This window comes from Ambystoma mexicanum, chromosome 1p, assembly GCF_040938575.1.
Source record: "Ambystoma mexicanum isolate Mex_15411 chromosome 1p, UKY_AmexF1_1, whole genome shotgun sequence".
In the NCBI taxonomy this organism is placed as follows: domain Eukaryota; kingdom Metazoa; phylum Chordata; class Amphibia; order Caudata; family Ambystomatidae; genus Ambystoma; species Ambystoma mexicanum.
Window position 1 is genome coordinate 1,172,463,738 of NC_090921.1, and position 24,328 is coordinate 1,172,488,065.

The following is a 24,328-nucleotide window of genomic DNA, read 5'->3' on the forward strand; positions in this document are numbered from 1 at the left end:
ATGGCTGAGTTTGTGTCATATGACACATGTCTGATTAATGTATTGGATGTGTACATTATGATTCCTATGTGTGTCAGCTATGCTGTTCATGCGTATCTTCATGACTTTTCTCTTCATTTCGTGCAGGTGATTAGGCACTAGATGCTGTGGAGGAGGAGATTGTGCAGGGGCAGGAGTACTCAGAGCCCTAACCAAGCACCACTGGAGGATGTGGGGTGGTGGTTCATGAAAATCGATTGGTCCTACAGACCATCCTGTCCACTGCACTGGGGGGGAAGACCCCTCAATGGTCCATTCATTGTTGGAATGTCCGCCTGTGGCTATTATGGATGCAGGGTCACACGCCCCAATATTTTCTCCTGTTCCTGGGGCATCAGATCAAAAGAGGAATGCAGTCCTGCAGCCTAAGGCAGTGGCAGCACAACAAGGTGCGCATCACCTTGGTGTAAACAGGTGTTGTGTCTGGCAACGCGGTGGCCGTGCGCCACCGGGCAATACTGTGTGGCAGAACTCCAGTTATGCAATTGCAGCACAACAGGGGGCATCATGTGAGATGATGGCTCAGGCCGTGGCTAGGATGGCCACTTCCATTCTCCCCCTCGAAAGGCAGGTGGAGCTACAGCAGCAGGCAATGCAGTCCACGTGCAGCTCACACAGGCAGGACATATTGGCCGCCAACAGGGACTGGCGGGCTGAACTGGAGGCTTCCTCAGAGATACTCTGGGTGCACTTGAGGTGTCCCAGAGTACACGGTCAGAACAGCAGCTGGAGCAGCTAACACGCACAATCTCAGCTGAGCTCCAGGCAACCCATGAGGAGATCTGTGCATCACGTGAGGCCTTGCAGGCACAACTCTGTGCTACCCGAGAGGTGCTGCATGGGGACCTCCGGACCATCATCCTGCAGAACCAAACCTTTCAAACCAGCATGCTTTCTGCCATGGAGGAGCATGCCAGGGCTTTGGGTGGTCTGCCTCCCACACCTTTTCATGTAGCACCAGAGGGGGACGACAGTGACGGCATTTCTCCCACTATCGGGTAGCCATGCAGGCCATGAGCACATGGAGAGTATTTTTCTTTTCTCTCAACATCCACGCATGTGGGTGTTGGGGTGCGCCCTACACTTCCTCCCTCCTGGGTGGTTCTCCTCCCCCCCGGTCGACCCATGGGCATGTCTTTTTCCTCTTTATTGTCTATTGTGCATTCATTTTACAGTGTGTTGCTTTGTGTGGCACCCATAGGCATCCGTGTGTTCCAGGTGGGCCCATGCAGGCTTGTCTTGTGTTTGAGGCTTGGGGTCCAGACACATATGCCACTCCTGCTTCCCCATTCCATGGGCTCGCAAGGTGGCACTGTGTGACAATAACTTACACAGAGGCATTGGGCTTCCATCAGTTCGATGGCCAGTCTGTAGTCCAAACTGTGTATACACCCCTAGTGGGGATTACTGATGATTTCTCCACTGCATGGTTGATTTGTATATTGTATTAGATATTGGTCATTAAGCATATTTGCATGTAGCTTCTTCATGTCTTATCTTGCCCGTCTCCATTGCAGATGCTGTTAATGTTGTATGCAGTACGCTGCCACATTTACCTACCACCAATACACTGGAGATGGGAGGGGTCGATGTGCTGCCTTTGTCATGTTGTCACACTTGGACTATTGTGATTGATTACTGTCAGTCATTGCCACTGTTGGGTCCTGTATTCATTTTTTGTCACGCTGGTAAGTATATGTTCGTGTGTGCTGTTTCTTTTTCATAGGTGAGAGGGAATTGCACTTTGTGACAGTTGTGTCATGTGTTGTGCATTAATTTGGTTGCTTTCACATTGCATGCCATGCCATACAATGCCATGGTGTCTCGGGCAGGTGAGATGTGGTTTGGGAGGGGTTGGGTGACATACCAGTATCTGGGTGTGCTGTTTTGCAAGGGGGTAGTCCTTCATGCAGCATGAATGTGTGCCTTTTACTGACACAGCATTGGGTCTGTTTAAGTAGCTAGACATGCACACAATGTAGCACTTCCAAGGAAACAATCTCAGGGTGGTATGGTTGGGACAGTTGACTGTCCCTTTGTCATCATCAATTGTCAGCTGGTATGTGCTAGACCTGTGTGCACTCCGCAGGGGTGGGATACGTGAAAAATGTTGCCACAAGCTGGGTAGGGGCTGCCTCGCCCCGTGTCCTTTCCTCTCCCACGCGCAGCGGCCGTGCATGTGGTTGGGGATGTGGGGGCACTACCATGTCCACCAGCACGCCCCGCCGTGTTGCAACGTTGTGCAGGACACATGCTGACACTATAATCCTGCACACTACTGGGGCGCATATAGGAGCTGGCTGCCAGCACGGTCAAGGGAGCGGAAACGTGACTTCAGCACTCCGAATGTGCGCTCCACTATGGCCCGGGTTGCAATATGGGCTGCGTTGTATCTTACCTCGGGTGGTGTGGGGGGTTCCGTATTGGCATCATCATGTAGGTGCTCAGAGGGTAGGCACTGTCCCCTGGGGAGGTGATAATGGTTGCCATTAGTTGGGGTTTGCCATTTCTCTGTGTGTGACATGCTTGCATGTGCAGAGGTATTTGTACTCACCAATGAGCCATGTGTCGCCATGCCTCCCAGCTTCCACGTCACAGTTTAGGGGTGACATTCTGAATATGAAACTATCATGGCTGGACCCCGGATAGTTGGCATAAACAGAGGTGATGATTCCCTTGGCATCACATCCAACCTGCACGTTGATGGAATGCCAGTGCTTGCGATTGCGATAGATGTGCTCAGTGGCCCTAGGAGGACGTAGAGCCACATGGGTGCAATCAATGGCACCTAGCACTTTGGGGAAGTGTGCCACCCCTTAAAAGTCCTGGACCACGGCCTGCCTTTCTGCGGGTGTTCTGGGCATGTATATGTGCCTGCGGACTGAGGGGTGTGCAGTCATGATCGCCAACACCTGGTGTAGGCAGGGTGACTGCGTGGCCTGTGAGACGCCCCTAAGTATGGCAATTGTCCGCTGAAACGACCCAGTGGCCAAGAAATGCAAGACATTGAGCACCTTTCCAAGGGGCTCAGTGCTTGGGAGCACAGGGTGGGTGATGCAAGGTCATCCTCCCACTCAGCGACCAGGTCTAGGATGATATGGGGTGGAAACCTGTACCTGCCATAGACCTGGTCATCAGGCATCCCAAAAAAGCTGGTCCTGGGTAAAAATAATGCGGGGCCTGGCTATCCTCCTCCTCCTGCGGTGTCCCACGACCACTGCTGCGAGGAATGGTATATTCATCGTAGTGGTATGAGCTTGATTGTTGTTTGCGCGCACTGTTTTGCTATGCGGGGGCGCTTACGCCAGCTTTCGCCTGGCGTAAGTGTTTCCAGATTAGTGCGTCTTTTGTGGCACGCGGGTTTCCCTGGTTCGATTCCATGAATAAGTGTTAGTGGGCATGTGGGCGGTGTGAGGATTTAGTAACGGTATTTCCCCCCGTAACGCCCACATTTTAATGTGTTGTTCCCCATTCCACGTGTTCCGCCCCCTTTTTAGGTCTGTGCGCTGCCCTGCCTTCACTGGCTGTCTCGCGCACAGCCTTTGGGATGTCGCAATGAGGTGTGCGCCACGCACAGATTCAGCGCAGATCTCAGGTAAACCACGTGCATCGCCTTCCATGAATCGACAAACAGCTGATTGCGCGGCTTTCGCACCTCCCCGTACTAGCCCTGCAGATGTCCAGCAGGGGCACACCAGACAGGAACGCTGTTGTTGCAGAATCGCTCTGGTGGAGTGGACTCTCGGACGGCCGAGCAGCGGTCGGTTCGCCAACGATGACAGTGTGTGATGCAGCCAGAGAGCCACCTTGAGATGGAAGCCTTGGACACGCCTTCCCACGGTTCACAGGATCAAAGTTCACAAACAGTTGTGAAGTCTTCTGAAAACTCTTTGTGCATGTTGCGTAGAACTTTCAGGGCACAAACGTCCAGCGATGGCAAGGCACTTTCCACCTGCAACGAAGGTTTCGGGGAAAAAAAACAGGTAACACCAAAGGCTTGTTGAGATGGAATTCCGATGGAATCTTCGGCATGAAAGACGGGAGCGTACGTAGCATCACCCTCGATTCGTGGAAAGTCAGGTAAGGTTGCTTGCAGGATAGAGCCTGGATCTCACCTACCCTCTTGGCAGAGGTGATGGCCACAAGGAAAGCTGTTTTCCAGAGAAACTTGAGTGGGGCCTGATACATAAACTTGAAGGGGCCCCCCCATGAGCCTCGTCAGAACCACGTTGAGTTCCTACGCCGGGGGGAGGAGCCTTCACTGCCGGGATAGATCAGAAAAATTCTTTGAGAAATTCCTTGACGAGTCGGTGGGACCAAAGTGAAGGCCTTCCTGGGGACCTGGTGTAGCGGGAGATAGCCACCAGATGAACCTTGATGGGGGTGTGCGCCATTCCGGACTTGGCCAAGTATAGCAAGTATGGCAGGATCTGTGGCGCTGTGACCCTCAATGGAGTAATCATCTGTGACCGGCACCATGTAGCGAAACGCTTTCACTTGTGACCGTAGCACTTCAAGGTCAACAACGCCCTGGTCTTGGCGAGGACCTGCCTGCTGTCCGCAGGAATCTCATATCCTATGAACTCTAGGGCTGCAGAAGCCAAGCCCTCAGGTTCATAGATCCTGGGTTGTGATGAAGTATTGCACCCCCTTCTCTGGTGAGAAGATCCGGAAACACTGGCAGCTTGACCGAAGGCAAAGCTGACAGGTTGAGAAGGTCCGGATACCAAATCTTTTCGGCCACGCCGGGCCGATGATTAACATCCTGCATTGACACTGTCCGAGTTTGTTGATAAAACTTAGCACGAGAGGGAACGGGGAAAACGCGTACAGAAACAGCCCTTCCCACAGGAAGGAGACAGCGCCCCACAGGCTCCTTGGCTGGTGGAATCTGCTGGCAAGCTTCTGGCACTTGGAGTTCAACGCCGTCACAAACAGATCAATCTGGGGTCTGTCCCATCTGAAAAATAGGCGGTTCACCTGATCCTGCTAAGTTCCCACTCGTGGCAGGAGTGCAGTTCCCTGCTGAGGGAGTCTGCGATAGGGTTCTTGACTCCCGCCAGGTGGAGAGGGATGAGGAATATTCCCAGCCTGATGGCCCAGCGCCACAAGTCCTGCGCTTCTTTGGAGAGCACCGGGGATCGAGTGCCCCCCTGCTTCCTGATGTAAAACATGGTGGTGGTGTTGTCCATGAAGATCCTCACAACCTTGGCTTTCAGAGACAGCAGAAACTACTTGAGGGCCCAGAACACTGCCCAAAGCTCCAGGATGTTGATATGAATATCCTTCTCCTCTGACAGCGACAGGCCTCTGGCGTGCAGACGTCCGTTGTGCGCTCTCCAACCTTCCATGGAGTAATCCGTGGTGATCATCTCCTGGTATGGGATTTTTTTAAAATCCTGTGGCTTGGGCGATGTTTGGCTGGAGCCGTGCAAGGGTTCTTTATAAGGGCCAGGCCCTCCTCCCAGACATCGTACAGAAAAGGCACCGCCATGATCGTCTTCCACTTGGCCTTGCCCCTTCGATACAAGAAGCCCTCCTCCTTGGTTTCCTCAGGCACCAGCTGGAACAGCACGGAGGCCCTGCCGATCATGAAGTGGAACGATCCCACCTCATCCGGTGGGGACACCATATGTGGAGCATCCAAATGTGGCGATTCACCTTCTGCTGCGACAATGGGGGTCATTCCAAGTTTGGTGGCAGCCATTGTGCCATTAGCACCATGGCTGCCTCCAAACTCGGGTACGGGTCGTCGGAATGGGGACTTACCGGGACATTCCGACCTATGCAGACCCGGTAAGTCCCCATTTCGAAAACCATTCCCCATTCCCATTTGAGTCCCCATAGGGCTCAATCGGAAAGGGGAAGGCGCTAATAACGGCCCGGTAATTGCGTGCCCGTTATTAGCTCAATGGTGCCTTAACGGGTCCCGCTAAGGGCCGCTGGTAAAACCAGCCGGCCCTGGTGGGACCCGCTAAGGGACCTCGGAATGCGGTGGTAGGGGGTTAACAGCACCGGCATCCTTACCGGTGCCGTTAACCCCCTACCGCCATACTCGGAATTACCCCAATGTCTCTGTCGTCATTGCCGTATCCGTTCCTGTACCCATGTCTGGGTCTGCTGGGGGGGTGGGGGGGGAAATAGGGGCCCAACATGGAGGAGGAGGTTGAAATGGGGGCATCGGATAACGCGTCCTCTTCTTCGCTGGAGGCTGATCGGGGACCTGGGGGGAGCACAGGTACCAGAGGCATCCTCATCTGGACCTCTAACACCAAGGGGTGTAGAGTCAAGAGAATATCCAAGGAAATGTCCCTCAGCTGAGAAGGCAGAGCAGGGGGACTAGGTGCTGCGTCGCCCTCTTCAACGTCCTTGTGGACCATATGTAAGGACTCTTGATCTTCGTCGTCCGTGGACAAGACCTCCATGGTTTGGGTGACGTTCTGGGAGGGCTGTTTCAGGCCTCCTCGCCCCCCACTTCTTTCCCCCTTGAGGGTACTGAACCGGGACCTGGGCTGGTTTCACCTCTTCTTGTGTGCCTGCAGACTTTGCCAAAGTCACTGCGGCAGTGTCGTGCCTTGGGGGCAAGGACACTTTCTGAGCCGTGGGAGCTACCCTCGTAGGATCAGCGCCCGTAGCTGTCGTGTAGCAGTAGATGTCAGAGGCACCGATGAGGTCTTTGCCTGTGCCGGTTGAACCTGCTTGGGCTGTTCAGCATTCTTCTCCGCCGTCCGCGGCTTCTCGTATTTCTCACGTAGTTTAGCGGAGGTAGAGGACTTCCCTCTTTGAAGAGGAGATTGATACCAGGCTGGCAATGGAGGCGGAAGGTGATGCTGATCACGCCCTATCCACTTTGGGACCCTGCTTCTGCTTGAAACTCGGTGGACTCGGACTTGCAGGTCTTGGCCTGGTCTTAGGCCCCACGGATGAGGCACCCTAAAAGGACTTCGAAAACCGTGCCTAGGACCAGCCAGTGCTGGGTGAGGCATGACCCTGCTCGGAGCACTGGTCAGAGGCCTTGGCGTTAAACAATGCCGCCAGCCTACTATGCCTGTCCTTAATCGAGGCATATCTCACACTCTACTTCCTTGTGGTCCAGGTGCAGGCAGTAGAGGCATTGCAGGTGCTTGTCCTCCACAAACACAATCCATAGCCCTCATTTGTTGCAGGGCCTGAAGAGGGAGCTTCCCTCCTTCTCGACCGTCATGATCGGAGGGTACGAAGTAGGCCTAAGAGGCCTTTTAGAATCTTCAATCGTCACTCTTGAGGGGTGCAGAACTTCACTGACAAGTGGTAACCGCTGTCGGCAGATGAAGAAAAGAGCACACAGGCTTCTTTCAAACAAAAATTGAACTTTTCCTTTTGAAAACGCAAATAAACATACAAATAGTTCGGAGACCAAACTCGAGGACTCCCAACACTGAAGCGTGCAGTAAAAATCTGAAGATGTCTGCCAGAGCAGGGGCTTGGGAAGAGGACTGTCATTGGATGGGGGCAGTATGACCCAGAGGACAGTGATTGGTTTATAGGAGAAATACAGTTGTGTGAAAACTGTTTTTTTTTTCTTTTACCAAAGATTCCCAGCCTGACGACGGGGTATATTCATGAGCATGTGAATCCACGGCAGGCCCCATGCTGGAGAACAGTAGCATCACTTTTTTCTTCACCTTTCACTTACACACTAGCCACTTGGCAACTTTAGGGCAACTGAGCTACAACATAGTCACCAACACATGTGAAAAACCTTCATTGTGAGCACAGCACAGCACAGTAGGCCTTGTAGTTTTTTTTAGGTATATACTGAGGCTGCAAACCCCCAGATCTCTTTAACGCACTCCCTCCTCCTAAACACAGGGAATTGAAACCTTCACAGTCTAGAACCTAAAAGTGCTTTGGTGACCGAAACCCTCACACTCCAAAATGTCTGCAAATGAATGTGCACATTATTTGGGGTTTTAAAAACCTTATCTCATAGAAACCATACATAGTGCTTTAACATGGTTAAAAGGTCCTATGGGCTGAAGTACCCTGGCCCTCTGAACCAGATTATGAATACACTTTGCTCGATAACCTAACCAGTTTTCAGAGCTCACAGGCACCAGGGGTTCTACCTGGGCTAGTCTACAGGTACACTCCACCTGGAGTGGCTTACTTCTGAGGCTGTGATCTGTACAATTTCTGAGCAAGTCTCATTGCATGTCAGGGGGGATCCCACTTCATTTGGGGCAGAGAACCCCATGGGGCTTTCACAATGGGAAAATGCATTACCTTGGGGCATGTTTAGACCCTCCCTTCAGTCTCCAGTCAACCTTTTCTCACAGGGATCTTACTGTCAAGACACTGCTGTGAAATGCCTGTCCTCACCAGTGATTGGTTCTATACTCCTGCTACTCACTATCTTCTAGCAATGGGGCAGCCCACGTTACATAATTACTTACCACCTTTCTACCACTCCTGTGCTGAAAATCTGTTATTGCAGTCCAAAACGGTAATGGCATCCACGGGTCCTGGAAGTCAGGAAAATGAACCCGCACCCACAGTTACACAAAGGGGAAAAGGCAAGAAAAAGGCAATACAAGCAGTCTGTGACTGGCTCTAAAATGACTCGGGGCTGGGACAGTACGGGTTTTCTTTTTGGTAAACTCTTTCTTTGCTCTAAATGCAATGTGATTGGTGCATAAAAACACTGAAACTATAAGGGACCCTTTCAATTTCATTGGTAGGGAAGGAATGAAGGAGCCAAGCCAAAAAAAGCCTCCGAAATCTGTAGGAAGAACAAGAAAAGTGAAAACAAAAAAGGAGAGGGGAGGAGGAAAGTGAGAAGAGTGGGGGGCGTAGCGGTAGACAAAGATTAAAATGTGGGATATCTCCAGATACAGGCCATGCTGCAAGCTTTCCAACGGCTCAGACACTGTTATTTGCTGTTAATGAGGGTTGAATCTTTTCAAATGAAGGGAACAGGTGTGCTAATGGAGATGCAGTGAGCCGACTATGAAGTGTGCTGCTACACTAACAGAGGAAAGGATAAAGCAGACAGATTGGAGAAGGGAAACAGAATTTTCCTATTCATTAGCGGGGTAGGCAGGACAGCTGTGATGCGGTGGAACCGTGCTATTGGTGGGTAGAGAGACATGGCAGATACTTGAATAGGAGTAACAGGATGGATGAGACACGACCCAAAGGCTAAGCGAAGGGAAGTGAGCATGCCCTGCGAGAGGGGACAGAGTCCGTTCTCGGGCGGGAAGAGGGATAGCTTGGGTCAAACAGTGGTGGACGGAAAAATTGTGATTGTAGGCGAGGTGAGGCGCTGGAGCTGTATACCTTGCTGCATAGTCAACAAAGTGCCTAGTTTTGATCTGTAGAGAAAGGTGGAAGGGCAGGTACTCTGACTCCTGAGCTTCTTGAATGATCAGCCATCACTGGCTCTACGTACATCAAACCTTTGAAAAAAGTCTATTCCTAAAAAAGCTGAGGCAAAGTAGACAGAACATCTAGAATAGGAATGCAAGTCTTCTGTATTTGCCTGATCTACCCCGGCGTCCCCTTCACAAAGTGCCCATATGGAAATGTGTCCAACTGCACGGGTCGTGCATAGCCCTCCCCAGAAAACTACCTGCATGAGGCATGAACTGATCACCAGCATGATTTACCTGGATACACCCGAAGTCCACATTCTCGTAGTGGAAATGTGCACACTCTGCAAGCTTTGGGAAAGGCCCCTTGGCAACGGAGAACCTGAAGAGAAAAGAGAAACAAGAAATCAGTCAGACCAGACATGCCAGGCTGGGGTATAAAGGACATGGGTACAATGACGCAAACACCTAGTGAGATCAGAGACCCCAAGGCAGAGGACTGCTCCCCATATTCTGCATAGTGGTGGTCACAGGGAGCACTTACATGCAGTTAAATCCCTGGTGCCGATCTAGAGAAAACAACTTCACAGCTTAGGGAGACATCCAGTCAGCTCCTGAGCACTAAACAGCAAGACAGATGCATACACAAATCGAGCTTCACTACAGGACCCACTGCAACATGTGGGCAGAGGGCTTGCAGTGCACACTTCACTCATTAATAGAGGAAGCCGCACTACTATAGCAACACCACTATCACTAACTACACAGCAAAAGTACGGTATATGATATGATATGGCATTTATAACGCACATGTACACAGAAGTGTTTCAAGACGCAAGGAGGCAAGGGAGGGGAAACAGAGGGAAGACAGACCGCGATCCTACTAGGCCAGGTAACATTGAGATTGCGCAAGTGCAGGAGGGACTTTACTCAGACAATATCTGTGTTTTTGATAGTTGTAAACCTGTATATGTGGAGCACAAAAATGTGTTTAGTGCATACAAGATAGTGATTGTATAAGGTAGCTATATCGAAACAATACAAGAGATAGAAGTATCTCCTAGTGTACATTATAAGGATACTGCAAGTCACTGTGGCGTTAATTCAGTGACCAAATTAACAAATGAGACCTAAGGTAGAGTTCCTCTATATGGGCCCTAAGAGATGACTTGAAATATCCATTTATCGTTCAGAATGGGATTGATTATCCCTTTTGATACTTGGCCCGTTGCTTACTATAATCCTGAAGCAAGAGATTGACCTATTGTTGGTATATAGTCAATGTAGCATCTTTACGGGTGAAAATCCCACTATGCAGCTTGTAATGTGCTGCTAATAGATGTGTCAAAATAAGGTTAACCAAGACAATAGCTCTTAAAGCTAGTCACAGAATTCATAACGTCAAAACAAACCGCTGGAGACTAAATAGCACCTACGGTATTTTAGTTGGGAAGGAAATATCCAGACTTCCCCACGCCTGCTGGCCAATAGCAGCCACCTGCTTCTGTTTCACAAAAGGTACAGTCACTTACTGCTCATCGCAGGACCCTCAAGGCCACCCAATGTATTAATGCTCACGCTGGCAATGTCATCATACAACAGCAAATATTTTCATAGTAACCGGGTCAATGACATGTTCTAAGGAACCAAAGCATGCAATAGCCATGTGGTAGGTGTTCTGTATGATGAGTCTGCCAAAGTGAGTTAGCACTGTACCTCTTCTGTGCATAGCAGGGAAGCTTTCACTGCTTCTGTCCATTGCTTTATATATTCAGTGCTGAAAGACCACTGCTGCCTGCTTTCCATCAGTGCTGTGTTAAGTGTTATTTATACAATGTAGCATATGCCACCAGCGTGGCCTTTTGATGCCAACAACTGTCCAAGGCAGAACTTTGGGGCGGGGCTAGCCAGAGTAGCCCTACAAATGCCAACCATCTCAGGCAACCTTTTCACTCAAACAGCTTTCTGATTAAGGGGCTGCCTGCGGAAGTTCGCACATCCGATTAGGAAAAAAGTAGAGGCAGGGGCAAAAAGTATTATAACAAAGCCCCTGCCTCTTCTTTTGTTTCTTAAATCAGAGGCGGTGAGCCCGCATGCAGCTAACTTGAGTTAAAGGGCTGCTTGAGGCAACTGCTGCCACTGACGAAGAAACACAAGTAGAGGCAGGGCAGACTGTCATCATTCTTGTTGGTGCATCCTGCTTCTTCTGTTTCTTAATCACAGGCTCCGACCCCTACAGGAAGCCTACCAGTGGGGTCTGAGACTTGGATTAAGAAACAAAAAGGAGAGACGGGACGTACCAAAAGGTTGATAGCAGTGCTCGCCACCCCTCCTGCTTGGCTCCCACTGCTTGTGAGACATGCAATTATCCGCCCCACCACCCAACTAGCCATCCTTAGGCCACGCCCCCTAACTGAGCTCCTCTTCGATTCTTCCTCCCACTTAAAGCACTGATTCCAGGTTCAAGAAAGTGCTCTGGGGCTTCTAAAAATCAACAAGTGTTTAGGTGGACGGATCCTGGGCTTTGTCACCATTGGCAGGGTGTGTCTCCACTGAGTGAGACGAATAAAGAAGCAAACGTTCCTAGAGCCATTAAGAAAGCGATTCAATGGATAGGCGCCATATATTGGACCTTGGAGGTAAAGTGCCCAACACCCCACTGTTAAAGAAAAAAAAGAGTGCAACCTGTAACGAGACCTTAAAGTTTCTAACTACAATAGATAGACAGAAGAAACATGTCGACTAAGCAAAACGATTTAGGCTAACCACCAAACAGAAATCGTTGCAAAATGAAGGTATAAACATTATTTTAGTGTTAAGACTACTATACATAAGAAATTATCACACCATAGATACACGGAAATGCACACTCCCACACTCCGATTGTATGCCACAGGACAGGTGTCTGCAACGTTTGGATCGCCATATGTTTGCAATACAACTTCCATCAACCCAAGCCAACAAAGGTAATTGAGAGGGATCACTGGAGTAGAGTCCAAAAGGCAGGGCCACAGGATCCCAGCCAGAGGGCTCCACATCCCTTCACACAGGTATCTCACAGGGGAACAAGTTAACAACACTGCCAATGTGGTCAACTCATTAGCCAAACCCATTCCGGTGCCCAATCTCAACCACCAGACTCGCATAGGTTGAGGCTTAAAGCCAAAGGGATGGGGTTGGGCGCCGGTAAGGCTACAAAATGAGATAAAGGACTCCAGCATGATAGAATGAGGAGCCCAGCCATTGAGGAGGACAGTTAACTCTTCCTGCCTTCCCCTCATGCCAACCCCAAGTTAACATTTCCCATGCCATTCAGGAGACGTTGATCCAGTCATGTTTCTTTTTCTTTGCATGCTGGGTCTTGAAGAGCTGCGTTTAAAATGAGAAAAGCACAACTAGAAGCCAGGACAATATGTGTTGGTGTGCATCAATATGATTGATGCTCTTGGCATTGCACCAGATGACAAAGCGTTTCCATTTGCTGGAGTAGTAATGTCTGGTGTTAGGTTTTCGTGCATCTGTAAGTATGGCCATACACCTCTGAGGGAGTTGTCCGAACTCTATGACCTCATGAGCCAGGCTGCTTAGTTGAGAGTTTGCGGGCATGGATGAAGTGTTTCCCTCCGGTCTTGCGACAGCATGTTGTACAGAAATGGCAGCTTCCTTGCAGGGGAGACTGACATTCATCGGGGCCACCAGAAACATTGTGACTGGTTCCTGGTTCATCTTGTGCACTATCTTGTTGAGTAGGGGAGTCGGGGGAGGAGGGGGGAGAGCATAGACACATTTCCCTGACCATGTTATCCAGAGTCCGTTCCCCTTGGAGCAGATCTGCAGGTACATGGAGGCGTAATCTGGGCATTGTGCATCCTCCAGAGTCACGAACAAGTCTATCTCTGGGAAGCCCCAGTCTGCGAAGACGTTGAGAACAATGTCCTCGTGCAACCGCCACTCATACTCTACGGGTAGTGGGAAGTCTCTGCTGAGCATGTCTGCCAGAAGATTAAGTTCCCCTGGAACGTGTTGTGACAGGAGGAACATCTGGTGTTTGAGGGCCCATTTCCATATGCTCTGTGACAGTTTGGATAGTCCTGGAGGGTGTGTACCCCCTTGCTTGTCCAAGTAATACATGGCCGTGGTACTGTCAGTGAGGACTAGGACTGTCTTTCCCTGGAGGTGTGTTTGAACGGCCTGCAGGGCCTTGAACACTGCTAGCAGTTCCAACAGGTTTATGTGATTGGTTGCTACTGCTGGGGACCAAACGCTGTGCGCCGTCTGATGGAGGTGAGGACCCCCCCCCCCCTGTCAGATGCGTCTATGATGAGAGTGGCTTCTACTGCTGGGGTGGTGACGGCTTTCCCCTGCAAGAGGTTTTCCCTTGATCCCCACTGCAAAGAGAGCACGAGGGCTGCCGAGACAACCACTAGATCGTACCATTGTCCGCTGGCCTGGCACCATTGGCTCGAGAGACACTCTTGCATGGGGTGCATGTGCAGACGTGCTTGTAGGACTAGATAAATGCGAGGAGGCCATCATTCCTAACAGTCGCATGGCCTTGCGTACAGTCACCTTGTGATTGGCTACATAATGAGGGATCTGGCACAGCATGTTTTGAACCCTCTCGTTGGAGGGAAAGACAAGCCCCTGGTATACTCCCCTGCCAGGACTCTTTTTGCAATGCCAACTGCCTGAAGCCTCTATACAATATCAAATGCCTTGTGTGCTCTCCTGCAAGGACTTCCCTTGTGGTTTTCACATGCCTGGTATACTCCCCTGCCAGGACTTCTAATGGGTTTCAATTGCCTGACTTTTGTTCTTGTCAAAAGTTTGCATGTATTTCAATTTGCTTTGTGTCTTGCTTTGCCAGCGCTTCTCATGCGTTTCACAGTCTCTCTGCATCACCAATATTGTCTGTTTTGCTCTGGACTTGGCGTATAGGTTTGCAGGAACGTTTGTTCAGGTTTTGCCCCACACTTGCATTTCATGCATCCAGCGCTCATTGGGTATTGTACTTTATTGCATTCAAACAATCTTCCTGTTGTTAACATTGGTATCACATTTAAATTGCTGTTGGTGCAGTCGCCGGAACGCCCCTGGGTCCCCACTGGCTTCTGTTACGCTCACCAGCTGTCTCCAGTCTGGTTTGTGGGTTCTGCGGCGTGTTGCTTTTACCAGCTTTCCATAATGGAGTGTGCAGACATTCTTCCGACTTCCTTTGTGGCTATAGGGTCTTGCGTCTGCTTCTCTGCAGGTCCCAGAATGGAGAACGCTGCCTTGTCAATCTGCTGAGCACCCAGAACCTCTCTTGCGGCTCCCACCACCGTCACCGCAGCACTTCTGTCTCCAGCGCCTCATTTCTCCCTCTGTGTTGGTGGCCTTCTTAGATCTGCCACACTGGTAAGCGATATTCGTGTTGTTGAGCCCTCTTACAGGAGCCAACGTCTTCTCCTGCACTGCCTCGTTCTGATGTGCACTCGCCATGTTTAAATGTCCCGCACACAGGGGTTCTGAAAAACTAGACTGCATATTGTTCTTGGAGCTTCTGTTACTCCTCTATCCCCCTCGTCTCAGTACTTGGGGAATTCTGGGAGTTGCAGTTCATAGGTATCATTGGACACATGGTATTTAAATAGTCCTTCTCAGTGATTTTACATAAAGGTACTTTAGAAGTAAAAGATGTTGTGGTGGAGCTTTGTATGTTTATGTCATAGGTGGGCGTTTGACCAAAAAAGATAGAAGAGGTTTCTTTACTTCTTCTACAAGGGGGAACAAGCAGTTAACATGGGTATTGGGTTTTAGAGGGTCTTCGTCATGGGAATGTGGGAGATGCTGCATCTCGTCCAATGAAGTCATGACATCGCTATGGTAGTTGTCTCTTCCCATGTGATCCTCCCTCAAAAAGCCACTGCCAGGGTTTGGGTTAGGAAGCGTCTGCCTCACCCTGGGCACGTAAGGGGAGGCTTCCCCCATGGAAGCAGTGATGACATTGACAAATTCATCACATGTATCACAGACTGTCTCTTGTCCCATTTCATATATTGTCAACAGGGCCAAACAGCGAGGTCTAGTACTTTACCTGAATCCACAGATAAGTCGCGGGCCGGTCCATATATGCTATATCAAAAGGAATTTTTTTTGTTTTTTAACATTCTGTATGGATACTTGATCAATACTATTCTTCTATCACAAATAATGTTATTGTCTATGTTCTATGCTATAATGCAATTCTGTTTTATAATGGGTATATTGCCACCAGCCGATAATGTTATCTATACATATGTTTGTGTGACTATATTGGCAGCAGCTACACTTTTAAATGTTTTCATTGAACTAAAATTCTGCCATCTCAATTGAACAAAACTTGATTGTGTGTTCAAAGTAGAATATATTACGAACTAAAATTAAGCTTGAAGCAAAAATCTTGATTTTTAGATTTTCATTACTGTGCCTATGATCAAGAAAAGGACCAAAACTTCCATCTTTAACGCATCGCTGCAAACAACTCGGAACGCACAGGTATGACACTGTACTGTTTTGTGTCTTGTGTGGATATTTATGCCATTATTAGTGAGAGATGGTCATCAATATTTTTCTTTAGCTTCACATGAGATCTTTGGGGTTTTTGTGGACATCCCATTTAATGTCCCATACCACACATTTTTACAAAATGTATAAATTGGTTCCTCATCTTACATAAAAAGGCATGTTATGTCATATGATTTTGATGTCTGCAGCACGACTTAAGATGTTTATTAGTTTCTTTTTTTGTGTATCAAAGTGAATGACAGACATTAATGTCTTATGTCATGGTAGCATGCTACCAGATTAAAAGTTATTTGCTCGTCTAATCAATACGTAATTTAGTTGTATGATCTCAATCACATTTCATAAGAATGATATCATTGCGTCCGCTCGGTTAACAGTTTCATCAGGTATGGCCCAAGGTGCACAGGTATGTACTTAGATATAAGTCGGTTGTACTTTCGGGGTTACTAGCATCATCATGCATTTCACTAATGTATGTGTTTGAAGTCCCTCAACAAGCTCTTTCAATTTGTAAATATTGATGGGTATCATCAATATTTTCATTTTTGTGGTGCTGGAGGAAACAGTCCTTAGTTTTATGACAGGACCATAAGATACTTCTGAAGGGGAACATGTATTTCACCTTATTTGTATTGTTGCTTTGATGAAGACGGGTATCAAAATCGAGAAGTCCAAGTAACTATGTCAATACCCCATGTCCATTTTCTCTCCATACTGCAAGGAAGGCAGTATGGAGAGACAGTAAGACAGACACAAGTGACCACAGTTCAAGGGTGTTTATTGAACTTCAAAAAGGGTTTGATAAACGCCTATCCAGTCCTGAATCTACGGATGAGAGCAAGCTACAACCATGAAATAATAGAAAACGCTGTCCTAGTCATTTTGTGTCAAAATACAAATGGCCTATACTAAAAAACCTATTGCCAATCCTTATATCTAAATACAAACAGTGTGGGAAACAGTGTTAGCAAAAAGAAAGAAGTGTTTACAAAATAATATGTCAGGAGGTTCAGGCCGTTGGCCTCCCTTCCCCATGTTTTCAGCACGGGACAAGGCGGTTCACTCGAGCGTAGCACAATCTCTGGCTTCTTTAGCACGAGGCTACAGTTCAAGCATTAGCATCAGGGATTTCTGTGCCCAAGTCTCTTTCCCTATCAAAGTCTCTTCTTACAGAGGGCCTGATGTGACAAAACAAACAATACGTTATTTTCCTCTTTCACAAGTACAGTTCTTTTCCTCCTTCAGATTTTCACAAGTACAGTTCCTTTCTTCTTTCAGATTTTCACAAGTACTCAATTCAGGTGATTCACTATTCACCCCGGTTCTGCCTCAGTCGTGCTCAGATGCCCTTAACTCAATGTTCGTCACTTTGGATCCCCCTCATCTGGGCTCAGATACTCTTTTTAAATGTTTTTGGAATATTCTTTCTCAGGTGACTCACGGTTCACCCCGGATCTTCCTCAGTTGGGCTCAGACCCCTTTTAACACAATTTGTCTCCCTCAGCCGGGCTTGGACCAACTTCAATTTACAAAGACTTTTGAAAGTGCACAGGGTTTGGCTTGACCCATTGCAGGACCACTTCGATTTTACAATTTCTTCTATTTAACGTTTGTCACCTTTCGTTGGATACCGAACAGACTTTCGACTGTTCACCCACGTGGTGCCAGACCACACTGTTTACGGTATCAAATCTTAGCTTTAGAGTTCAGTCACTCATCTGCTGTCTTAATTATATTTGCGTCACGTTTCACATACACTTCACACACTGTTCTCTTCAGTTTGCTCTATACAATGTTGCCGCTTGCAACCTTGGCTTCAACACAGGCCAGTCTGGTATCAGCCTCCCCAACTCACCAGCGCTGCTTTGTTGTAGGAGCCAAGGACGGTAACACATGTAACGCTTACCTGGTATCCACAGGGACGCCACCCGATCTGGTTGGACTGCCTTTGACCCGGATCCTCCTTCCCTGGGTTCCCACTCTGCCAAGGATCTGATCTTGAATACAGGAGTTTGGATTAGCCCAGTCTCCTCCTCTCTGGGCCCACCCTCCCTCGTGAACCCTCAGATTCCCTGTAGAGCCTTTCTCACCTTGGATTCGGATATGGTGCGCTCTCCGTCCTGCAATTCTGTGCAGGGGTGCGTTGCGGTCGGGGCGCTTCGCCGCCTAGTTGCTTCACTGGCGCGGGCCTGCGAGTCCAGTCCTGCTGCGACTCAGTTCTTCAGGTAAGTCTTTTGCTTTGTTTATTGGTCCTTGATTGTTACTGCCCCTGTTAATGTCTCATCTCCCTAGGCGCAGAGGAATGGTGGAGGCACCGAGCAGGCTGGGGCTGCACCTGAGATAGTAGGTGACTGCGCAAAGCCCGGCGATATGTGCGCTTTTATGATGTGCTAACCTGTTCTTCTTCACAGGTCACCGTGATGTTCCGGATGATGGCTGGCGAAAGGATGCAGAGCAGTGAGAGGAAGATGTCTGGATCCACCGTCGAGTAAGTCTGCGGCAGATTGATGGAAGGCCACAATGCGAATAAGCCAACCGCGACTTCTGTTCAGGTAAGCGTTTTTGCGAACGATGGTTTACATGCAAATGCAACGCTTACTAATGTCGTCTTTCGTTTCCTTTCCTTCCTTCAGGTTGATTCCAGAGGGAGCGTCTGCCTTGATGCTGGAGGGGCAGGATACTGGAGTGAACAACAGACGCTGGATTCTCGCAGGTAAGGATGAATAATGCTGTTCTGCTTCTTATTTCCACAGATGCAGGCCCGGAATGCAGAGATCAAACCTCCGTGAACGTCACGCTGCGAGTGCAGAGCAACGCAAAGCGTGTTCTGCAACTCAGGTGTGGCTTTTATAGTCTAAGTATCCCAGGTATCTTCAAGCCTGACCACACCCAAAGAGCTAGACCGCATGGTTCAGTTCTAGAACTGAACTATGTGGAGGCATTCATGTTGTGCTATTGCCACTGGGAATTATGGCCTTTATCAATAACACGAGCCTGGCGCCAAACGCGCCAGGCCTGACTCCACGAGAGTCTTTGGAAGCATGATTGGGCCCTTGGGGCCCCGCAGGAATACTGTGATGTGGTCCTGAGGGCCCGAATGCCTGGACGAGGGGCTGTGGTCGTGACACACAGCGGCAAACAACCCTCCCTGCCTTGGCAGTGCGGCAGAGCCCCGGGTACCTCAGACACACAATGCAGGTTTCTTCAGCTTTGATTCTGGTTCTTATCTTTCTTGTTCTCGAAGGCTCATGAAAGTAACAGTCTTTCTCTGAAAAGGTCAAGGGCACTTCCCCCTTTGGTCCTGCCGTCTTTCTCCTTTTATTATACTGCCATCTCTGAACAGCTTCTTCCTCGTGTGCTTTGTCTTGCTGAGAGTGTGCTTTTGTGCTCCGCCTTTTATCCATGTGGGGAAAGTGTGATGGGAGTCAGGTGTGTGTAATGATAAGTAATTTCCTGACCATTGTATTGGGACATGTCAGGTATTCGGCTTGGGTGTTAGTCCATGAGAAAGTGTTTGTGTTGGAAAAGGGTGGGGCGGTGGCGGTTGAGTTCCTAAATATCCTATCTGGTAGGATAGGGTAAAGGTAGGACAGGGAAGGTGAAAGTGCGTCTCGCTGTCCGGTGTCCCACTTCCACTCCCCCCGAGGATCCCTCACCCAGGTGATCCTCCCTCACTGGTCCACCCCCAGGAACTGGATCCAAAAGTGATGGCCGTGTCTCGGCCACCTGGATGACAGATCCCTGGGGACTAGCGGGTGAGACACCTTCTGGTTTCTAACAATGCTTAGATTTGAATGTATAGCATCAATCAATTGTAAATGTTTTCTTTTGTTCACTCATCTATTCACTTCTTGCAACAAAGGGGCTGCTGTGATGGGAAGCCTACTTTACGGAACATACAAGTACACCCAAGAAGAACAAATATGTATAGATTCATGGGTTGGGATTCTAGGCTTGTTGAAAGCAACCAGAGCACAAGTGAAAGGTATTGCTCTATCAAACGATTACAACGCATATCAACTTGCCTTCTACTTGTTTCAATAGTGTCTAATTTTCACTTCTCCTAACTGTTCTTGTTGCAATGAAGTCTAGTTTTATTTCAACTCTAACATCACTACCGTACAACAGAACATAAGTAGAACAGGTACATTGATTTTGTGTTTTTCGGGTGGTCCTTTACCAAAGACTATAGGACGTCAAAGTTGTCTGTGTATGCCAATTTTGATAAATGTCCTATACTTGAGTCATAATTCCTCCATATTAAAGTAGAAATTAATTCCTTTGACAGCAGAATGTGAAAGTGATAGAGTATTGCTTTAGGATCACACAGTACCATGCAAGGAGCACAAATGTGACATGCTTACTATATTTATTATTCTTTTTAAACTTTTCTGGTCAAAATAATGTTAAATGGGGATCAATTGATAATTTGCAGTTGATTGTGAAAACCTTTCTTTTAAAAGGAGGATAAAAAAAGTCACTTAATGAAATTTAAAATGTATTGTTATCTATCGACACAGTACAGTGCTAGTCTATATTTGCATTATTGTCATTGTCCTATTGTAGCATGAGACAGACACAGGATAAGTTACTGTTACGAAGAGCATAAAAAACAAGGATATTGATAAAAATATACAACAGTAATTCACTGTCTGTTGTATAATGGCTGCTAAAATAAATCATGGCTTTGCCTTGTTATCTTTTGGATGTGTACAGTTACCACTTTGCCACCATGTTTACAGTATTGTTTATACCTTGAAATAGAGACATTGGAAAAAGAAGAACAGGGCAACTCAGACCACACCACAAACAAGGGAGGCTGGAAGTCAAACGATGGTCGCTTGGGAAGAACTGCTTTTGCAGGTTTCTGAATATTGACCAAATGTCATGTATGGTGACCATGTGCAATGGCCTGAATTTGAGTTGAACACCGCAGGGCCATGGAAGACAATGAAGGACCATTGCAACTCCACACCATGTCCTACTCACTGTCCAGTATACAACAGAAGAGACAAAGGGGGTAATTCATAGATTTCAGTGCAGAAGCAGCGCACGCGGCTGGCGCAGCGAGGGAAGGTGCGCCTGCGTGCGCCAGCCACGTGTGCTAAATCCCATTTCCACGCAACACGTATTCATGGATTTCCCCATCCATATCCAGCTGGCGCAGCGACCATCCAGCAGCACTAGTTACGCCCCCAACACCGCCCCTTGCGGCAAAAGTAGCCGCACAAATCCACAATATGGCGCAAAGGCCAGTGGACCATCATACAGCCCCCCAACAACGAAATTGCGCCAACACTTGCGTACCCCGCTCGCGCCAGCCAAATCGCGTTTAAAACTCCTCGCGCACCCCTCGGAATACATGTATGAGCGAGGAGTTTTACACGCGATTTGGCTGGCGCAAGTGGGGTATGCTTATTCCGAGGGGTGCGCGAGGAGTTTTACACGCCATTTGGCTGGCGCGAGCAGGGTACACCTTCCTCGCACACCCTTCGGAATACGCGTACCCCGCTCGCGCCAGCCCAATCGCGTGTGAAACTCCTTGCGCACCCCCAGAATATGCGTACCCCGCTCGCGCCAGCCAAATCTCGTGTAAAACACCTCACGAACCCCTCGGAATATGCGTACCCCGCTCGCGCCAGCCAAATCACGTGATAAAGGCAGCGCATGCTCGGATCACCCGTGAACACATCTCGCAAGCAGCCCACGCCACAACAGACCCTGCAAACACCCGTGCACATGCCTGCAGGCAGCCCACACCACAACCTTCTTCCCTCCCCCCCCATCACCCATGCACATGCCAGCAGGCAGCCCACACCACAACGGACCCCCCCCCCCCATCACCCGTGCACATGCCAGCAGGCAGCCATGGCACAACAGACCCCCCCCCATCACCCATGCACATGCCAGCAAGCAGCCCATGCCACAACCACCCCCCCCAACACCCGTTCACATGGCAGCAGACAGCCCACACCACAACGGACGGACCCCCCCAATCACCTGTGCACATGCCAGCAGGCAGCCCACACCACAATGGACCTCCCCCCATCACTTGTGCACATGCCAGCAGGCAGGCCACACCACAACGGATCCTCCCACCCCCCCCATCACCCGTGCACATTCCAGCAGGCAGGCCCTGACTCATGTCCCCCGACTACCGACGGCAACCTGCCAGCTGGCAAGCCCCGACTCATGTCCCACCACCCCCTACCAGTGATGGCAACCTGCCAGCAGGCCCCGACTCATGTCCCCCCATCACTGACGGCAACCTGCCAGCAGGCCGCGACTCATGTCCCCCCCTACACTGACAGCAACCTGCCTGCAGGCCCCGAATCATGTCGCCCCCACCACTGACGGCAACCTGCCAGCAGGCCCCGACCGATGTCCCACCACCCCCCACCACTGACGGCAACCTGCCAGCAGGCCCTAACTCATGTCCCCTCCGCACCCCACCAGTGACGGCAACCTGCCAGCAGGCCCCAACTCATGTACCCCCACCCGTGATGGCAACCTGCCAGCAGGCCCCGACTCATGTCCCCCCACCAATGACGGCAACCTGCCAGCAGGCCTCGACTCATGTACCCCTAGCCCCTTGATAGAAACAGACCCCAGTATTGGATGCACACCCAAATTTAACACCATTATAACCCCCCACAATGGAAATCCACGACTATCTATTGTCGACACTCCCCAGCACATGGCCCACCCGACGTTAATCCCAGAAGCACACGTGCAAGTGCCCCTAGACATGTGCAACTTAGGCACACAGCAGTGACACATGACTGATCCAATGATAGCTGACACAGGCACCAAGCAAATGAGAGCAGACCACACCAACACTGGTCATGAAGTAAATGTATTAAAATAAATAAACATCACGAAATGGAAATGAAACATGGCTAAGAACCAAAAAAGTGCATGAAAATGTGAATGAAGAGCAATGTTGATTGTTCTAAAAAATCAATGGAAAAAAAAAAATCCAAAATAAAAACATGGTCCATCGTCCTTCAGCACCTCCGCATGTCCACAATGAAAGAAGAAATAAAACCATTACGTCATGGCAAAAAGTAAAATTGAAATCCACAAAACATCCAACTATGTACATGTTCAGTCTCCAAGGGTCCATGATCCCAAAAAAATACAAACATCCAGTGAAAAGGTCCATTAAAAATTCCGACTATTTACAGAAAGTGGAGCAATGTACAAAAACTCCAAATAAAAATAAAAAGAAAGGAAACAACAATTTACAAAGGTGGCGGGCTAGTCGTATGGCTCACTTCTTGATGTTAATGCCTTTGGCCAGGGCATCATCGAACTCCATGTTGATGTCCCAGAGGCGGGCCTGGGCACGGTCCTCGATGGCTCGCAGGGACGTCGCCACGCAGTCTCCTCAAGGAATGCTGCCGCCTCAATGCCCGGCTCATGGAGTTCTCCGCCCTGACCATCGTGAGCCGTGCCCTGGCCGCCCGCCGCTGCTCTGCATCTATCTGCTGGCCCAACCGCTGCCACACGGAAGACACACGTAGTCCAGGGTCCTCCTGCCCATCGGCCGATGCCTGCCCCTGTGATGTGGATGGCCCTAAGGCCTGATGCTTCCCAGGTCGAGCCTGCCGCCACCTCAATGCCAACTGCCTCTGCAACCACGACTGCCCCCGGGAAGATGGAAACACCTGGAGCCGTGGTGCACGTGCCCTAATTGATGGTGCCTGCACATCCTCTACTGGCTTGGGTCCAGTTGCTGGGGTGACCACCTCTGCTGGACCTTCGACTCCAGACTGTGGCTGGGATGGGATTTCCACCAGCGTGGCCATGGTGGCTTGGCAGGTCCACAGGGGGCCCTGGTGGCATGTGGGCTGGAACACAGCTTGGAGGACGACTGGCGCATAGTGAGTAAAGAGGAGGAGAGGATCGCAAGAGCGCCCGGCACATGGAGGAAACCCCCGACCATGAGCCCTCCCAGCCGGCCCACGTTGGCACACATCTGTTCGTGATGACATGCGTGGTCCCCCCAGGAAACACGCACATCATCACAAATGTTACGTGTGCGCAACGCAACACCGATTAGGATGGGCTCAACCCTGTCACGGATCGCCACGTCCGCAGGTAGAGTAGTGCCAGTTGAGGTGGGCCTCCCCCCTACCTGCGGACGGGCCTGGGACGGGGCATCCCTGCTGGTGCATGGTGATGCAGACTCAGTATCACCTGTGCTGCCTCCTGCCCCGCACCACTTGCACCAGTGGAACCACCGCAGCAGGCCCCATGTGTGGGTCTGATGCGGCCTCCTCCTCCTTCTCCTCACCCACCACCAATCTGGAAGCCTCTGCACCGTGTTCCGCTGTGGAGAGCCCCTGTGTGGGCTGACTTGCCCCTACCACTGCCGAGGAGCCCACTTC

At 49.7% G+C, this 24,328-nt stretch overlaps 1 protein-coding gene across 3 annotated transcripts in view; it reads right to left on the reverse strand.

Moving 5' to 3' along the window:
- ARHGAP33 (Rho GTPase activating protein 33) overlaps positions 1-24,328 on the reverse strand; it is a 1,138,731-nt gene that overhangs the window by 544,567 nt on the left and 569,836 nt on the right. For all 3 annotated transcript variants that reach the window (XM_069604876.1, XM_069604877.1, XM_069604878.1), the window contains one exon: positions 9,687-9,771. In XM_069604876.1, coding sequence (XP_069460977.1) covers positions 9,687-9,771 — 85 coding nt within the window. The remainder of the gene's footprint in view (positions 1-9,686; positions 9,772-24,328) is intronic.